This window comes from Nycticebus coucang, chromosome 18 (genome assembly GCF_027406575.1).
Source record: "Nycticebus coucang isolate mNycCou1 chromosome 18, mNycCou1.pri, whole genome shotgun sequence".
In the NCBI taxonomy this organism is placed as follows: domain Eukaryota; kingdom Metazoa; phylum Chordata; class Mammalia; order Primates; family Lorisidae; genus Nycticebus; species Nycticebus coucang.
The window spans coordinates 80,284,137-80,302,575 of record NC_069797.1 but is presented as its reverse complement, the minus strand read 5'-3'; the positions used below and the strand labels follow the sequence as shown (position 1 = coordinate 80,302,575).

The following is an 18,439-nucleotide window of genomic DNA, read 5'->3' as shown; positions in this document are numbered from 1 at the left end:
GGCAGATGTTGTGCTGACCTTTTCATTCTCTTAATGAAATACGCTGATTTATAGAAGCACATTTCCTCTAAATGGAGTCTTGTATAAAGGCTCACTGGCCCGGACTCTGGGCTGTGCTGGCCCCAAGCCCAGGTGTGGTTTTTGTAGACCCTGGAAGTTCAGAGGTAAGGGGGCAGAGACAGAACAAAAAAAGGTGCTGTCTGGGGAGAGGAGTGATGGTTCTGACTGAAGGGATCACAGCCCGGCCCAGGAAGCCAGATGGTCCCTCCCGCATCTTGCCAGAGGCCCACGACTGTGTTCCCCCCCACTGTGCTGGGCATATCTTCAGGGTCTTGGGTAAGGGGTGGGCCTGAGGTCCACCAGCCTGCTTGCCTCTCTGGGCTTCCTCTGCTGGGGAGTGATAGAAGCCCTGGGGGAGTGGACAGGGTCTGCCTGGCTCTGCAGGGCCATTTCTGAGGGGCCCTGCCAGGAGGCAGGGGTGCCCTGGTCGAAAAGGGAATCTCATTTCAAGTCCCTTCGGAGTGAGGGCCCAGGCCAGGTGTCAGGGATAGCTCAGAGAATCCTCTGCCCCCACCCATGGTGACTAGCAGGACCTGTGATTAAGAGTGACCCAGCCAAAGCCCTCTCCAGCCTCTGCATGGAAGATGCTGCTTTACAGAAGCATCTTGTTTTTTTTGGTTTTTTTTGAGACAGAGCCTCAAGCTGCCATCCTAGGTAGAGTGCTGTGGCATCACAGCTCATAGCAACCTCTAAGTCCTGGGCTTAAGTGATTCTCTTGCCTCAGCCTCCCAAAGTAGCTGGGACTACAGACACTCGCCACAACACCCAGCTATTTTTTGGTTGTACTTGTCATTGTTGTTTGGCAGCCCTGGGTTGGATCCGAACCCGCCAGCTCTGGTGTAAGTGGCTGGCGCCTTAGCCACTTGAGCTACAGGCGCTGAGCCAAAGCATCTAGTTTTAACGGCACAGAATTCACAGGAGACCACGTGAGAGGTGTACATGGGTGACCCTGGCCCCTGGCTCCTGCAGGAGGCCTGAGCCAAACCCTCTGCTCCCTACAGGACCTTACAGAGGGCGCCTTTGAGGACAACCTGCAGTCGCTGCACCTGCAGGAGGGCCAAGACTTTCTGCTGTTCAGCTGAGGATCTGGGCAGCCACCTTGGCCATCTTTTCTCCAAAGCACCGTTTGGGTTTGTTGAACCTTTTTATTATGCTCACAAAGTCTACTTTTGTGATTATTCTCCTTCATGCTCTTTAGTCTAACCGCTTATGTTCAGTATGTTAATAGTTTGCCTTTCTTCTCAAATACATGACATGCACATTCAGGACTTCAGAATCCCAGAAGAAACCACTGTAGGCGAACGTCATCTGCTGTGATTAACAGTATCTTATAAAATATGTAATGAAAGTTAATAATTTCTTTTTAAGCTATGTTTTTCTTTTAAATTTGACCTTATTAGGAGATAAAAAACGTTTTGTTTTTTGTTTTTTTTTTTTTTAAAGAGCCTGTGTTATCAAATTTTGAAAATACATGCATTTGTTCTTTACATTCTGCATGTGTCTCCTAGGTCAAGCATTTATTTTTCAACTATTGCTTACTAACTGTACATCAGATATCAATTTCAAAAAAAATACAGTATGGAGGTGGATTGGTTAATTTCTTAAATGTTTAATAGCATACATTCTGTGACTAAGTACATACAAGGGCACGAAAGCTCTATCTTCCCGTCAAATTCTGTAATCACTCTATATTAATCTTGATTCCTAATAACACTATTAGCCCTATTTGTAAAAATACTAACATAAGTATTATTAATGACTATATTAATGACTCTGGCCCAGCTTTTACTGAACGTATGCGACTAATATGTCTTTTGACTTTGTCTATGACTTTGTTTTAGGTATGTCAGTTGTAAATGCACACAGCTATATTTTTATCTAGTTTAATCTTTGTCCTTTAGCTGAGGAGTTGCCATTTATTAGAGAATTGCATACACTTACATTTATTGTGTGTGCTAATTTCTAATTTTTTTTTTTTTTTGCAGCTTGTCCTTTTTTTCCATGCTATTCTCACCTTTTTTTTTTTATTGTTGGGGATTCATTGAGGGTACAATAAGCCAGGTTACACTGATTGCAATTGTTAGGTAAAGTCCCTCTTGCAATCATGTCTTGCCCCCATAAAGTGTGACACACACCAAGGCCCCACCCACCTCCCTCCTTCCCTCTTTCTGTTTCCCCCCCCATAACCATAATTGTCATTAATTGCCCTCATATCAAAATTGAGTACATAGGATTCATGCTTCTCCATTCTTGTGATGCTTTACTAAGAATAATGTCTTCCACGTCCATCCAGGTTAATACGAAGGATGTAAAGTCTCCATTTTTTTTAATGGCTGAATAGTATTCCATGGTATACATATACCACAGCTTGTTAATCCATTCCTGGGTTGGTGCGCATTTAGGCTGTTTCCACATTTTGGCGATTGTAAATTGAGCTGCAATAAACAGTCTAGTACAAGTGTCCTTATGATAAAAGGATTTGTTTCCTTCTGGGTAGATGCCCAGTAATGGGATTGCAAGATCAAATGGGAGGTCTAGCTTGAGTGCTTTGAGGTTTCTCCATACTTCCTTCCAGAAAGGTTGTACTAGTTTGCAGTCCCACCAGCAGTGTAAAAGTGTTCCCTTCTCTCCACATCCACGCCAGCATCTGTAGTTTTGAGATGTTGTGATGTGGGCCATTCTCACTGGGGTTAGATGATATCTCAGGGTTGTTTTGATTTGCATTTCTCTAATATATAGAGTTGATGAACATTTTTTCATGTGTTTGTTAGCCATTCGTCTGTCATCTTTAGAGAAGGTTCTATTCATGTCTCTTGCCCATTGATATATGGGATTGTTGGCTTTTTTCATGTGGATTAATTTGAGTTCTCTATAGATCCTAGTTATCAAGCTTTTGTCTGATTGAAAATATGCAAATATCCTTTCCCATTGTGTAGGCTGTCTCTTTGCTTTGGTTATTGTCTCCTTAGCTGTACAGAAGCTTTTCAGTTTAATGAAGTCCCATTTGTTTATTTTTGCTGTTGTTGCAATTGCCATGGCAGTCTTCTTCATGAAGTCTTTCCCCAGGCCAATATCTTCCAGTGTTTTTCCTATGCTTTCTTGGAGGATTTTTATTGTTTCATGCCTTAAGTTTAAGTCCTTTATCCATCTTGAATCAATTTTTGTGAGTGGGGAAAGGTGTGGGTCCAGTTTCAGTCTTTCACATGTAGACATCCAGTTCTCCCAGCACCATTTATTGAATAGGGAGTCTTTCCCCCAAGGTATGTTCTTGTTTGGTTTATCAAAGATTAGGTGGTTATAAGATGTTAGTTTCATTTCTTGGTTTTCAATTCGATTCCAAGTGTCTATGTCTCTGTTTTTGTGCCAGTATCATGCTGTCTTGACCACTATGGCTTTGTAGTACAGACTAAAATCTGGTATGCTGATGCCCCCTTGCTTTATTTTTATTACTAAGAACTGCCTTAGCTATACGGGGTTTTTTCCGGTTCCATACAAAATGCAGAATCATTTTTTCCAAATCTTAAAAGTACGATGTTGGTATTTTGATAGGAATGGCATTGAATAGGTAGATTGCTTTGGGAAGTATAGACATTTTAACAATGTTGATTCTTCCCATCCATGAGCGTGGTCTGTTCTTCCATTTGTTAATATCCTCTGCTATTTCCTTTCTGAGGATTTCATAGTTTTCTTTATAGAGGTCCTTCACCTCCTTCATTAGGTATATTCCTAGGTATTTCATTTTCTTTGAAACTATGGTGAAGGGAGTTGTGTCCTTAATTAGCTTCTCATCTTGACTGTTATTGGTGTATACAAAGGCTACTGACTTGTGGACATTGATTTTATATCCGGAAACATTTCTGTATTTTTTGATGACTTCTAGGAGTCTTGTGGTTGAGTCTTTGGGATTCTCTAAGTATAAGATCATGTCGTCAGCACAGAGGGAGAGTTTGACCTCCTCTGCTCCCATTTGGATTCCCTTTATTTCCTTGTCTTGCCTAATTGTATTGGCTTATTCTCACTTTTTTGATAGTGTATTTTTACTTACTCCATTTCTCCTTTACTAGTGAAGTTATAATTCCCCTAGTTAACTTTTTTGGTGGTGACCCAAAATTTTTCTACAAATACTTGGCCAAGCTGATAAGTAAATTATTTACACTTTTTTTCTAGCAGAACAGACTTTAAAGATGCTTTAAATCCCATCACCAACTCCACCCTGATTTATATGCTGCTATTGTCTGTGTTAAGCAATTCTACATGCTTTAAAAAAAAGAAAAGAAAAAAAAAAAAAACACATTGGGCTGGGCCAATGGCTCACCCCTGTAATCCCAGCACTTTGGGAGGTCGAGATGGGAGGATTGCTTGAGCTCATAAGTTCAAGACCAGCCTGAGCGAGGCCCCATCTCTAAAAAGTAGCTAGGCATTGTGACCGGTACCTGTTTAAGTTCAGCTACCCAGGAGGCTGAGGCAAGAGGATCACTTAAGCCCAAAGAATTTGAGGTTGCTACGATGCCACGGCACTCTACCCAAGGCAATTGAGTGCTGAGTGAGACTCTGTCTCAACAAAACAAACAAATCACATATAAGCCATCATTCTTTTTGTTTATGTGATCATAGTGATTGCTTTCTTTAGCATTTTCCTTTACTTCTGAGACTATCCAACTGGGATCATTTTCCTTCTGCCTTTATACAGTAGAACAGTGGTTCTTAAAGGGGGGCAATTTGAGAACCCCTCATACCGTCACTCTAGGTAGAGTGCTGTAGTGTCACAGCTCACAGCAACCTCCAACTCTTGGGCTCAGCGGATCCTCCTACCTCAGCCTCCCAAGTAGCTGGGAGGCGCCCACCACAATGCCTGGGTGAGTTTTCTATTTTTAGTAGAAACAGTCTCACTCTTGCTCAAGGTGGTCTCAAACTCCTGAGCTTGTTGTCACAGCTGCTGGCATCAGGAATGTTGCTGAACGCTGCAATGCACAGAACAGCCCTCAAGAATGATTCAGCCTCAGATTAGAAAGGCTCTTTATTTGAATGACTTAATTTTGTTCTTTCTTGTATGATACTTACACTGTGTGCACAGTTCAAGCAAGTTATTTCAGCACAAGTTAGATCTTATTCTAATAGCCGTGAGATGTCTTAAGTGTGAGCTCTTGTCACCAGGTTTGAAATCCACAAGCGTGGAACATCTGAGAAGGAGCTCCATCCTGTTCTCATCTGTGACATCACCAGAGATCCAGATCGGTCTAGCAGACCCTCGTAGGACTTGATGGTGTCCATAAGGGCTGGAGTCCCAGCTTGGGCCGGAGGGCACAGCACACACCAGCCTGCATGAACCAGGGTTCCCGTGTTGCCCTCAGTGTCTGGCTGCCAGGACAGGCTTCAGCAGTTGGTTGGCTGCAGAAGAGACAGGACAAGGAATGTCAGCCTGGCCAGCACTGTCACCCCATCCAAGTTGCAGTCCCTGGGTGAGGGCGTGTGCCACTGGCCTAGAGCCGAAGGCTTGAGGCCACAGTGCCCATGGCTGATGTGAGCTTAGCCTCAAAAGGGCACCACCAGGCACTGAGCAACACATGGGCAGTGGGAGGGAAGATTCAGCATACTATATCTTTAACTTCATTGGTGCATGTTTGGAAAGCTTCTTAATAAAAATACAAAAAGCACGTTTAATTTAGAAGCCTGCTGTTGAGTTCAGCGTTTACAAAAACACTAGGAAACAAGCAAGGCCTCGTCAGGATGCTGAGCCTGTCCTCAGCCCAAGGTGTCATTGGGGGGTGATGAAATCAGTGCCCACCATCCTGCTTATCTGGACACAGTTCCTATGAGGGGAGCAGGCCACCGGCACAGCCAGTCCAACACCAGAAGGGAAATGCACATAAGAAGGGAAGGCAGGACAGTCGGGAAAGAGGTGAACACGACTGAGAGGACACGGGACAGAGTCAGGTCAAGAGCATCTGCTAAATCCCAATAGTGCCCAGGATAGCACCTAGCTGTGCCAAGATTCTTCCTGTGTGATAAACCAAGAGAGAGTGTCATCTCTGGGGCAGGCAGCGTCAGGACAAGCAGAAGGAAAACTGAGGTGGTTAGCCGAGGGGGTGAAACAGACACTTCCATCCAGGTGAAGTCAAGAGGGGTAAGGATACCGAATAGGGGATTCCTAAGAAAACAGGTGGGAGTGTGTCCATGTCAGAAATTGCACTAAAAATAAACACAGAACACTCCAACCAGTAAAACTATTTCACTGCATCACAAAAAGACCTGACTCCTATGGTGTTCATAGGAGATCCGTTTAAATGTGAGAAGAGGTAGAAGCTGAAATTAAAATGAGGGAAGATAAAATGATATACACCACCAAAAAACCCAGTGCAGCTATATTAACATCAGACTTCAAAGCAACCTTAAAAACTGCACAAACTTTTCTTAGACCGGTCAGAAGACTCAGGTCTCAACCCCGAAACCAGGGAGAGCGGCAATCAGGGGGAATCAGTCCAAGACCAGCCTTGGGAGCACAGCCTGCTGCACCCTGAAGGCCCCTCTAGCAGGGGAGGGACATGTAACCCTGTGAACCAGAGCCGATACAGCTGGGAGGATGTGACAGAGCTGTCCCCAGTGCAGGGCAGAGTAGCCCATGGAGTAATACTCCCCCTACACCCAGCACAGCCACCACAATTCCAGCTGTAGGACTCAGCGAAAACACAAGGAGTTGAAAGTCAGGGAAACAAGACGAGGCTGCTGAAGATCCCTGAAGCCTCTGGACCCTGTGGCTGCTGCAGATGTTTGACACAGCAACTCCAGCCAGAAAAACCTGCCCCTTATATCAAAGGCCCATTTAGGACTCAATACAACATGTCTGGCTGTCAACAAAAATGTAGAAAACATGCCAAGAACAAGCACGGCCCACAGAGGCCAAGCATCAGAACAGAACACATTTAACACGGCTGTGGTTCATGAACTAAAGACTCTGACAAGGGTGTGCAGTGATGATGATCTGGGGATCCAGGAAGCGAGAATGAAGACAGGTGGACAGAAACTTCCCAAACTGAAAGGGAAAGAGGATGAAGAACAAAAGAAAAATAAACAAAATTATCCAACAACTGAGAGACAGCTGCAGAAAGGTATGCAAAATCTGTCAAAACTGTAAAACACCAGGCCGCTCCCAAATGGCAGACGTAGAAGACACAGAATCTGAGTCTGTTCTCTCCAGATGCACATGTGGGCTCTGATCTCCCTCAAGCTCCCAGCAGGTTTTATCGTGCAAGTTGACAAATGGGTTGCCCAAAGGGCAAAGAAGAGTCAAAACAATCGTGAAGAAAATAAACCACTACCATGAGCCCTACACGACACATGCCTATCAGACTCACACTGGCTTACAAATGGCGGAAAGGCCGGTGGAACCCAGTCCACAGCCAGCACGTGCATCTGTGACAGGCACGGGGCTGCGTGGAGCTGGGTCCTCCCCACAGATTCGAGACTTGATTCCAGATGGATTGTGAATTTCAGTGTAAAAGGTAAAACAGTGAAGTTTTCAGGAAAAACCAGGAGACTATTAATGTAACCTCAGGGTAGGCAAATAAAACAGTTAAGTTGAAACATATTAGCTCTGAGGAACAACAGGTGCTCCTAGAGTGGATGTCTACTGTGTGCAGAGTATGTAGAGAGCCCTTACAAATAGTGCGTGAAAGAACAGATGACCTGGAGAAAACAGCAACAGGTTGGGATAGGATTGACTGGAAAAGAATAGTTAGACTGCACATGACACAGTGTCTGGGCTCATCTGTCATCAGGGAAATGCAAGACAGACCAGTGCTATCCCATGAACAGCCACAGTGGAATAGGGCTTATTGGGCTACAGGTGCTGCAGGGAGGGATTTTATGGCAAAGTCACCCAGGAAACCTGCTCATTAGTAGGTTCTACAGCAGCAGCCCTGCCCAGCGTCTCTGGTCCAATGTGTTCCTGGCAGCCACGAGGACTGAGCAGGGGGCTCACACTGGCTCCTGGCTAGGGGGACTGGGCCCCAGGACGGACCAGCCTCTTTCCTGTGTTCAATTAAAAACTCAAGATAGTCTCCCCAGAGACACAGCTGTGAAATGCAGGAGTACGTGTGCTTCCTGAGCCAGTAGTGAGGACTCTGTGCACAGGACCTGGGCAGTGCTCAGGCACGCACCGAGATCTCAGAAACTGCAGCTTCAACAGATGTGGCTCAGACCCTGGGAAACACTGCGGATGAGTGTCAAGGCAGTGTCAGTGCAGTCTGCGGGTCCTGGGAGGGTCCCAGGAGGCAGTGGTGGAGGCAAAGAAACAGAGGGGCATGGGGCCGAGGCCCACAACGACCACAACACAAGGCCTATGCCATAGATGGAAATAGAACACAGACAACCCAGCATGTGGAGGGAGGGAAGGCACTCCTGAGGGGATGGTGAGTCTGGCAGAGGCAGCCTGGGAGCAGCAGAAAGGGCCTGAGAGCACAACCAGGCACTCTTGGTACTCAGAGCCTATAAGACCCCATGCACTTGTTTTCCCTATTTTGAGATCTGGTCAGGGAACAAGGAAGCTTCTGGGGTCTCTGCACCCAGCCCTTGCCCCACTTGTGGGTGTGGGGCTCGGAACGTAAACAGACTCATGGCCACGCCAGCCCACTGTCCCCAGAACACGCCCAGAGGGAGTGGATTCAGTCTGGGGCTGCAGGCATGGGCAGAGAGGCAGCCCTACCAGTGCGACTGACCCCTAGGGGCCCTGAAAGCCTAGTGCTAGCCATCAAGGTGCACTGTGCTAGGCATGATGGAGTGACCCAGAACATTCTAGATCACAGAGCTCAGGGCAATGGGCACTGGGTACCACATGTCCCGTGATGCAGGTGGTGTGGGCTTACCTTGGGCACCAGCTGGGGCTGAGGCACACACAAGAGGTCACACAGGTGGTTCCGCTGTACTCTCACCACTGCGAGCTCCGACTCCCTGAGAGAGGAGGAAGCTGTGAGACCTGAGAATCACATGGAATCTTGAAGTGTTTCACACTGACCTGAAAGTCTCAGTAAACTTGTCTGATGTGCAGATACCACACATCACCTTGGATCAGTGGAAACTGGGGAAAAGGCACCCCCACCCCAGAAAAGTACAGCCAGGCAAACCCCACGTTAAGGCACGAGGGCAGAAGAGAATTTCCACATGAGCCCAGCCCATCTGGGCACCTCAGGGAGGAGCTGGGGCCAACCCAGGGCTGTGGCAGCAGGAAATGAAGAAGAGGAGCTGTAGGGCATTTGAAGTTTTATTCACTACTCTCATTGAAAAATCTAGCAGCACTATGGAAAAATCTTGGGCATGTTTTTGTGTGTGTAATAAAAAATGATATTTTTAAATTCTAGGGATTTTCTTTTTTTTTATATATATATTTTTTTGTAGAGACAGAGTTTCACTTTATCGCCCTTGGTAGAGTGCCGTGGCGTCACACAGCTCACAGCAACCTCCAACTCCTGGGCTTAGGCGATTCTCCTGCCTCAGCCTCCCGAGTAGCTGGGACCACAGGCGCCCGCCACAACGCCTGGCTATTTTTTTGTTGCAGTTTGGCTGGGGCCGGGTATGAACCTGCCACCCTCGGTATATGGGGCCGGCGCCCTGCTCACTGAGCCACAGGCACCGCCCTCTAGGGATTTTCTTTAAGGAGGATTAAATTCTGGGGAAAGGACCACCCCATGCCTGCATCCTCCCATCTGAGAAGGGGGAGGTGGCAGCTGGGCTCAGGCTGCGCAGACTCTGGATACACTTTTTTTCCTCTTTTGGCCAGGGCTGGGTTTGAACCCGCCACCTTTGGCATATGGGGCCGGCGCCCTACTCTTTTGAGCCACTACGCGCTGCCCCTCTGGATACACTTTTTTTTCCCCTGTCTAAAAGCTAAAGATTTTAGAATCTATCCAGAATGTGCCTTGGTGGTTTAAAAGTAGAAAACATAATAGAAAAGTGTCTTAAGTGGCACTGTCTCTCAGATACTAGCAGGCCAACCCAGCTGCTCCTAGAGACAGCTGCTTCTGCTGAGAAACGTTAAGAGAAAAGCTGTCCACTCCTCCTGAAACAGGAAAGCCCCAGTGAAGCCCTGAGGCCAGGCCACCTCTGTCCTGCTGGCCTACAGCCAGCCATCTAGAAGGTCACTGTTCTCCCCTGCTTAGGGCATGGTGATTGGCGCAGCAGAGCTGGAACCAAGGCTCTGGGGTCAGCAGGGATGCTCTAGGTGGGGATGCCACTTGCCCTAGCCATGCCATCTGGATGCTGGCATGACCCCCACCCCCGAGTTTCAGTCATTACCTCTCACACAGGGTAACAAGACTGCTTCCCTGTGGAAGCATGTGCACAGACGTGTGAGCATGTGCCTGTGTGCATAGATGTATCTGAGCATGTGTCTGTGTGTGCACAGCACCACCACCACCCATGCTCCTCCCAACCCCTCTTGATCAGACCCTGCTGCCTTGTAATGGGCAAAGCTAGGGCTGCCAGGCTGGGAATTTCTTCCCTCCAAAGGTTTTGGAAGAGACAGGTGGCCCTGGGAATGGGAGGCTATGTAGCGAGGCTGCCTTTGGCAGGAGGGGCCCACTCACCATGCTGTATCGCTGAGCACAGTCAGGACCTGGTCCAGAACATCGGCATCCACGACGTCACTGTAGGTCAGCACCATCTCGTACACCTGGCTGGCTGTGGCTTTCCGGATCTGGCATGGGGATAGAGCATTAACAGGAGAGAACCACCACTGCCTCACCCCACAGAGATTTCAGGACACAGGATAGTGGGCAGGGGGCACGTGCGCCCTGGTTGACCCATCCCTGCCCTCCACAGCCCAAGTCTGCTGGTCTTTCTTAAACGCTGCTTTCAAACATGCCTCTATGGGAAAAGCTGTCTCTAACCTCCTTTCTTCCCTAGTTGTGCCTGGTGGTCTCAGAAGCCTCCAGACCCATACCCAGAGGTCCTGAGTCCACAGAACCAGTCCAAGAACCTACACTGCTGACCGCTCCAAGGGGCTGTGTGGGTCCAGCCCCCCACTTTGAGAGCCGCTTTATGACATGTAAGTTACCTTTGCTTTTTAGGGAAATTTCACATTTGGATCACAAGAGATTTTCTCCAGCCAGAGAGATCCCAGAAACCTAACCCTGCAGGGAGATGGAGTGGACAGCACTGCCCCCCAGGTGGGCTGAGCCCCTGCGGCTGGGATCTCCCAGGACCCTAAAAGCTGGGCCCACAGGATGCAGAGGCCCCTCCCTGTCCAGTGCCAGAGCCAGCTGCTCCAAGTTTACATGCAAGTAAACCAAAGCCCTGCCCTGCCTCAGTGTCCAGACCTGACTTAGATACGCCCACATGACTCCTGTAGAGACCACCTTAGAAAGGGGTACTGTCTACCAGGAAAGGCCCCTGGGGACTCACCAGGGGGAACCGGTGGCAGAGCAGCAAACACAGCTGCAGCAGGGCCTGCCGCCTCGTGTGGCCACGGAACTGCACCATACCACAGAACCTGTGAAAACCACCCAGACTTCAGTCCCCAAGACAACTCGGGGTCTGCAGAGCAGGGGGACATGTGCCATAATATGCCGGGGAATCAGGGCTGGTCATACATGCACTCTGAAGGGACTGCACCTCCTGCTCCCTGGGGGCTGCTCTGGGCCTCCCATTGCCCAAAGTAGCAGCAGTGCAGGGACAGTGCTCACTGCTCAGCCAGCCTTGCTGGGACTGTCCTGCTTAGACCGTTTCAGGTGGACAGAGGCACAAGGTCTCTGGACAGCTTTATGGGAACAACCTTGGCTGCCAGCTCTGTGCCCACAGCCTCCTGCTCCCGACAAGGCCAATGGTACTGAGAACTCACACAGCGACGCTGGACTGCAGCTTCTGGGTGTCCTTTGACTTTTTGATTTCTTCCTTACAGAGAGCAAGCAGCTTCACACAGAAGGGGTGGCTAGAAGGAGGACATGCTGCTTTAGGGACGAGCTTCAGAGGGACATGGGCCCACATGACACACGCTGTGGTGGCACCAAGTGACAGAGGGCCAGCTCCCCACTAACACCAAGCCAGGCTCCAGAAACTGGCTTCCTTCACCTCCCCACCTCCCCCAAGCACAGGGGAGAGAAGATGCCACCCTGTGTACCTGGCACCCACAGCATCTGACATACGCAGACTAACCCTGGTACAGTGGCGGCGAGACCACACATGCCTAAATGGCCCCAGTGGAAGAGAACCTGACCCAGCCAGCACTGTGTGACCCTGAGGGTACACACCAGCCCAGAAGTCAAAATCATGGAGGGCAGCTGCTGTCCCCTCCACACATACAGGTTGGTTACCCATGATGCTGGGGACTGCCATTTCAGGGTCAGTTGGTGATGACAGCTCCCAGCCTGAAAACAGTCTCAGGAAAATACCCATGGGCCCTCGATGGAGCAGCAGGCTAGTAGCCTTGGTCCCATCCATTGGTGCCAAGGTCCCGATCGTTCCCGCCATGGGGTCAGGTCCTCACTGCTCCTCTGAGGTGTCCATGTGGGGTAGCGCGCTCTCCCCAGGTCACCAAAATGCACACTGGAGACCAAGTGACCGTCACAGGCTGAGTCCCGTGGTCTCTCCCTCCGGTCCTCAGCTTGTCCTGACACAGACTGCCCTTAGAGCTTTAAGGCTTCCCCATCCCTGTCATCCACACACTTCTGGGCCCTTCCAGGTCCACATCCAGCTCCCTGACCACCTTGTCCATGCCTGTGCAGACCTGAGGCCTCTGCACAGGATTGAGGAAGCATCTCCAAAGGGGACTTCAGTGGGCCTAGCCCTACCCAGGCCATTCCTATCTCAGGGAAGCCACTGTGGGCTCCCTACTTTCCACCCTCCATACCCTTGGCCCCCAGCCCAGGTGCTATCCCCACTGCTCTGCCCCTATCTGGCCAGGCCATCACTGCCTCTCACCTGACTCCCTGGCCCTAGACCCCGTTCTCAGCACAGCTGGGTGCTGCCCCTGGGAGGTGACTGTGCCAGGGGGTACTTTAGGTCAGGTGGGTTCACAAACCTTACTGAGGGCCCTGGTGACCCCTCAGTGGCGGCAGGGATAAGAACTGAGTCTTGGTGCTGGAAGATGCAGACCCCCCACACTCTGTACCAGCCCTGGGCAGGCTGCGCCCCCGGGACAGAGGGAAGTGGGTGAATCTGCATCCCAAAGATCCTCAGAGCTGATGAGGGTCAGGGTGACCCCAGATGCTGCTGCCCTCAGGGGCCCAAAAAGGACAAACTAAAGTCCCATCCACAGTGCACGCACTGCCCCACTCTGGGTGATCTGACCTGGAATTCTTTTTTTTTTTTTTTTTGTAGAGACAGAGTCTCACTTTATCACCCTCAGTAGAGTGCTGTGGCATCACACGGCTCACAGAAATCTCCAACTCCTGGGCTTAGGCGATTCTCTTACCTCAGCCTCCCAACTAGCTGGGACTACAGTACCTGCCACAACCCCTGGCTGTTTTTTTGTTACAATTTGGCTGGGGCTGGGTTTGAACCCGCCATCCTTGGTATATGGGGCCGGCACCCTACCCACTGACCTGGAATTCTTAACGCAGCATCCAGACAGTAAGAAAAGCAAAGGGGGAAAGCACATGGAACCCAGCACCTCACCGAGCCCCCCAGAATGCTGGACCAGACACCCCAGAGAGACGACCAAGAGGCCTGTGCTCAGGAGGGTGAGAGCTGCACTGCAAAGGCTGCAGGGGTGCCGGAATGTGAAACAAACCAAATAAAAACATACACCTGAGAGATGCAGAAACCCCAGAAAAGAGAACTCTGCAAAGAAACCTAACCAGTTCAGAGACATTCTAAGAGCCAGCAGGCAGACAGGGTGGAAGTGGCCAAAGGGGAGGAGCATGCAGCTGGCAGGGAGCAGCAGGTGCGAGGCCCAGGCTGCCCCCTGGCGACACTCAGAGCAGCAGGGGTCAGAGAAGTGCTAAAATGCAGCATAACTCTGTACACACTGAGTATTCTGGGAGTTCCTGAGGATGTTCTAAGGGTAGAGGGACAAGAAAGGTGCAGAGGTAGGGTCCACAGAGCAGTGACCGCACACCCAGCATCCTTGGTGCTGCACAAGGAGGACAAAATATTGAAAATTAGATTTTGGTAAAGTCGGGGATGTGTGGGGTGATTGCTAGAGTCACCACTAAGAGAAGAGTGAAAAGTCCCAAACAAATATGGGACAAATGGAACAATAAAAATGAAAGCACAGAGAGGGAGGGAGAGGCATCTGTGCCCCAGCACGGGCTGAAGACAAGAGCACATGTAAGAAACTAAAGGACACAGTTAAAGATAAACATTGTCAGGCTAGATGTTTACAAAACTATGGTGTTTATAAGAGACATAAAAATATATGAAAATACTGAAAGTAAAAGAATAGAATGCATCCCTTCAACAAAAAAGGTCACTTAGTAAGATTTAACCCTAAACTTCTATGTACCAAAAATATACTTCAAATTCCACAAAGTAAAAATTGACAAGAGTTGTCAAGAAGAATTGTATTTGTAGATGTTCCCCCATCTTGTTTTGAAATTCTTAAGCCTAAAAGTATATGTTAAGAATTTAAACAGAATTTTTTGGCAAACTGTATCCTATAATAAGCATCAGAGGATAATGGCCCACAGCCATGCTGGGTTCATGCATTCTGATGTAGGCAGAATGATGACCAAAAACCCCATTCTTGGCAAAGGAAAACACCCCCAGAAAAAGGGGAAAATAAAAAAGTAAGCTGAGTGAGGCAGAACAAAGAAAAGTCAGCTAGTTTACCTTTAAACCAGCAACTGCTAAATTTCTTATCTGAGCAAGTTTCCTGCTTTTCCTAGAAGCCTGGCCTGTTGGGGAATATAGCTTGCAATCACCCCTGCTGGGTCTGTAAACACTCTGAAGAATAATGGCCACAGAGGAAGCCGTATACAAGGCCTAGCAAGAAACATTAACTAGGCAGACCCCTGCCCAGTTAACAGTCAAAGCAAATACCCATTGTGGAGATTTGTATTTGGTTGGGGCAGAGATCAAGGGAACAGCTCGAGCCCTGAAATATGAGTAGAAGGGCTTATATCCCTTATCACAGAGGAAGCCCCTCTGATGGTGATGAAAGGAAAATTTTCCACCAATTCTTCAGAATAGATTGACACCAGTGGTGTTTTACTCTGCAGTGAACTAGCAGGTATTAACACCCCTTAGGGATCTGTGTGTGTGACCACAGACAGGTGGCTGCCCCCACACAAGGCTCAGGTTCTGGTTTTTTCAAGGCTGCCCAGACTCTTAAAAGTTAATGATCATAGAAACAACAGTAGCTAATATGCTCACTCAGAGAAACTGCTGGCATCTTTGTTCCCTTCCTCAGCTTACCCTCTGAGCTAATGAGCAAATAGCCCTCAATAAAAGCTAAGTGGAACTGACACTTGGGGCCACTGTCAGAACCCCACAAATTGGTCCCCTATGTTCCCAACTTTTTTTTTTTTCTTTTTGTAGAGACAGGGTCTCACTTTATGGCCCTCGGTAGAGTGCCGTGGCCTCACACAGCTCACAGCAACCTCCAACTCCTGGGCTTAAGCGATTCTCTTGCCTCAGCCTCCCGAGTAGCTGGGACTACAGGCGCCCGCCACAACGCCCGGCTATTTTTTGGTTGCAGTTAGGCCGGGGCCGGGTTTGAACCAGCCACCCTCGGTATATGGGGCCGGCGCCTTACCAACTGAGCCACAGGTGCCGCCCTGTGTTCCCAACTTTTGAAAATTCTGTGTTATCTCTTTGTCTCTAGTAGTTTCTATTTTTCTTCATTCAGTGGCTGCCAGATCCACAGATCTTAATGGACCCTGCCCCCTCAACATCCTGACACCAGTGTAAGCAATCAGGCAGTGACATATTTGCAAACCTCAAGGGTAAAACCCTGGGTGCTGAGAGGTTAAAAGGTCTCCACAGCACCTGCTAAAGATAGAGTTACAGAGCCCAGAAAGAAGGCTCCTAAAGAAGCTCCAGAGGCCTGTGGGGTGAGGGTGGAGTGTCCCTGGGCCTCCCAAGCAGCACCTGAGTGCAGGGACTCTGCTGAGGATGGGGAGGAGCCACCAGAAAGCCTGGCACTGCTCACACCAGCCCTGAGCATAGACCTTGCATGGGAGACAGTCAACCCACCCAACAGGTTAGAAGTAATAGCACAGGCCCTCAACCAATCACCAAGACCACCCAGCACCACAATAGGGCAGTCACATGACATCTCCAAGGTGGCCACAGCTGACCAAGAAGCTAAGGAAGCGCCTGCGTCCCAGCCCAGCCCCTGCAATGTGCCACTGTTCCTAGTTTTGGCCAGCCCGGCTGCAGCAGCTATAAGAACTGGCCCCACAGCAGCCCCTGGGCAGGGGACATCTGGGACACACACACACAACCTGCAGGGCAGGTGCACAGCAGGCTTGCCTTCCGGCCTTTTTGGGAGTGACAACGTGTGTCAGAACTGACCCTGAATGCCCTGAGAATTCTCCCGGAGATTCTTATGTCTGGGTGGGATTACTTTTTCTTTAAAGTGTGCGCTATTTAGGATTAACCAGAAAAGCAGCAATGAATAAGCAGAGCCTCACTCCTCCTCCACTGCGAAGGCCTCGAAACAGCTGTCAGCGAGCATCTTGTCCAGCGTCCTCAGCAGCGGCACAGACACCCTAGGGAGAAGGAACATGAGACCTAGGTATCTGACAACAGCTCTGGCCAGCACAATCCCAACCAAAACCCGGGCACAACAGGCTGTGGAAACTGACAAACCAATTTTATAATTCAGGTGGAAATGTAACAGATCAAGAAAAGACAAAACACTATGGAAAGAGGAGCAGAGCAGAAGGCTAACAGCACTTAATTAAAACATCATGGTAGGGTCAGTGTGGCAGCTCACACCTGTAATCCCAGCACTCTGGGAGGCAGGAGGAAAGGGTTGTAAACTCATCTCAGGTCTCTCTCACCCTGAGCCATTAAGTCTTTGAATTCATCTTTATTTTAAATTTTATCCTCCATGGCTGGATGCGGTGGTCATGCCTGAGCAGTCTGAGAAACTGAGGCAAGTAGATTGCTTGAGCTCAGGAATTCCGGACCAGCCTGAGCAAGAGCAAGACCCCATCTCTAAAAATAGCTGGGTGTTGTAGCAGGCACCTGTTGTCCCAGCTACTTGGAAGGCTGAGGCAAAAGAATCACTTGAGCTTAAGAGTTTGAGGTTGCTGTGAGCTGTGATATCACGGCATTCTACCCAGAGTGAGACTCTGTCTCAAAAATAAGTAACATCGGGCAGCGCCTGTGGCTCAGCGGGTAGGGCGCCGGCCCCATATGCCGAGGGTGGCAGGTTCAAACCCAGCCCCAGCCAAACTGCAACAAAAAAAATAGCACCTGTAGTCCCAGCTACTTGGGAGGCTGAGTCAAGAGAATCGCCTAAGCCCAAGGATTTGGAGGTTGCTGTGAGCTGTGTGATGCCACGGCACTCTACCGAGGGCGATAAGGTGAGACTCTGTCTCTACAAAAAAAATAATAAAAAATAAGTAACATCACGGGTACACAGCAGCTCAGTTCACAATCACAAAGATGTGCAAACAACCCCGGTGCTCCTCACGCATGAGCAGACTAATAAGCTTTGGTCCACGTGCCAAGGACTATTCAGCACTAAAGAAAAGATAGAAATTTTACATCCTTGGTAACAACCTGGATGGATCTGGACAACATTCTCCTAAATAAAGTATCATAAGATTGGAAAAACAAGCATCACATGTGCTCAAAAACTAATTTGAAACTAGGAGATGAACAATCACAGACCCACATGGGAGAAAATCTCCAATTCAACAAGGGAGCTGGGGAGATGCTGATACATGGGCACGTGGGCACTCTGGGTATGGGAGACAACCAGAGCTCAGACTTTAAGCTGCCATGTGTAAGTCACACAACCTAATGGTCTGTGCCCTCCTCGTACCCACCTGAAACTAAATATAGTTAAGCTAAAGCGTTCAAAACAATGTGGTTCTAGTACAAAGATAAGAAAATACATCAAGGCAATAGCAGAGTCCAAAATAAAGCTATGCAGCTGCAATTTTTTTTTAAGATGGAGACTGTCTCCCAGGCTGGAGGGCAGCAGCACCATTGCAGCTCCTGCAGCCTCCAGGTCCCAGGTTCAGCATACTCCCGCCTCAGCTCCCCGTAGCTGGGGCTACCGGCACAGCAGGGCTGAGTTTGAGTTTGCTCTGTGTGTCCTGAGGCAAGATGCTGACAAGGCCCCAAGTGGGGGCACCTTGGCTGAAGCCTCATCCACTCACATGTGTGCCAGGAATAAGCGACTCAGTTGTGGGAGGGGGTGCGTGGTTCAGAGGCCGAGGCTCACAGGGTCTCACACTCCACCTCTGTGTAAAAGCAGTTACCCAAAGAG

At 49.0% G+C, this 18,439-nt stretch overlaps 2 protein-coding genes across 6 annotated transcripts in view; one reads left to right on the top strand and one right to left on the bottom strand.

Annotated features, from left to right (window-relative positions):
- B3GNTL1 (UDP-GlcNAc:betaGal beta-1,3-N-acetylglucosaminyltransferase like 1) overlaps positions 1-11,447 on the top strand; it is a 114,483-nt gene extending 103,036 nt beyond the window's left edge. For 4 of the 5 annotated variants that reach the window (XM_053569266.1, XM_053569267.1, XM_053569264.1 and 1 more), the window contains 2 exons: positions 1,062-1,190; positions 10,957-11,447. In XM_053569266.1, coding sequence (XP_053425241.1) covers positions 1,062-1,142 — 81 coding nt within the window. In that variant the 3' untranslated portion in view covers positions 1,143-1,190; positions 10,957-11,447. Of the gene's footprint in view, positions 1-1,061; positions 1,191-5,214; positions 5,352-10,956 lie in introns of those variants that run through there. The other variant, XM_053569265.1, reaches the window with a different exon arrangement.
- The window catches only part of TBCD (tubulin folding cofactor D), a 149,673-nt gene continuing 136,281 nt past the window's right edge, over positions 5,048-18,439 (bottom strand). Inside the window, exons 34-39 of the mRNA XM_053569262.1 lie at positions 16,626-16,703; positions 11,891-11,980; positions 11,455-11,542; positions 10,638-10,747; positions 8,922-9,006; positions 5,048-5,448 (exon numbers count right to left, since the gene is read on the bottom strand). Of these exons, the coding sequence (XP_053425237.1) occupies positions 5,434-5,448; positions 8,922-9,006; positions 10,638-10,747; positions 11,455-11,542; positions 11,891-11,980; positions 16,626-16,703 (466 nt within the window). The 3' untranslated portion in view covers positions 5,048-5,433. The remainder of the gene's footprint in view (positions 5,449-8,921; positions 9,007-10,637; positions 10,748-11,454; positions 11,543-11,890; positions 11,981-16,625; positions 16,704-18,439) is intronic.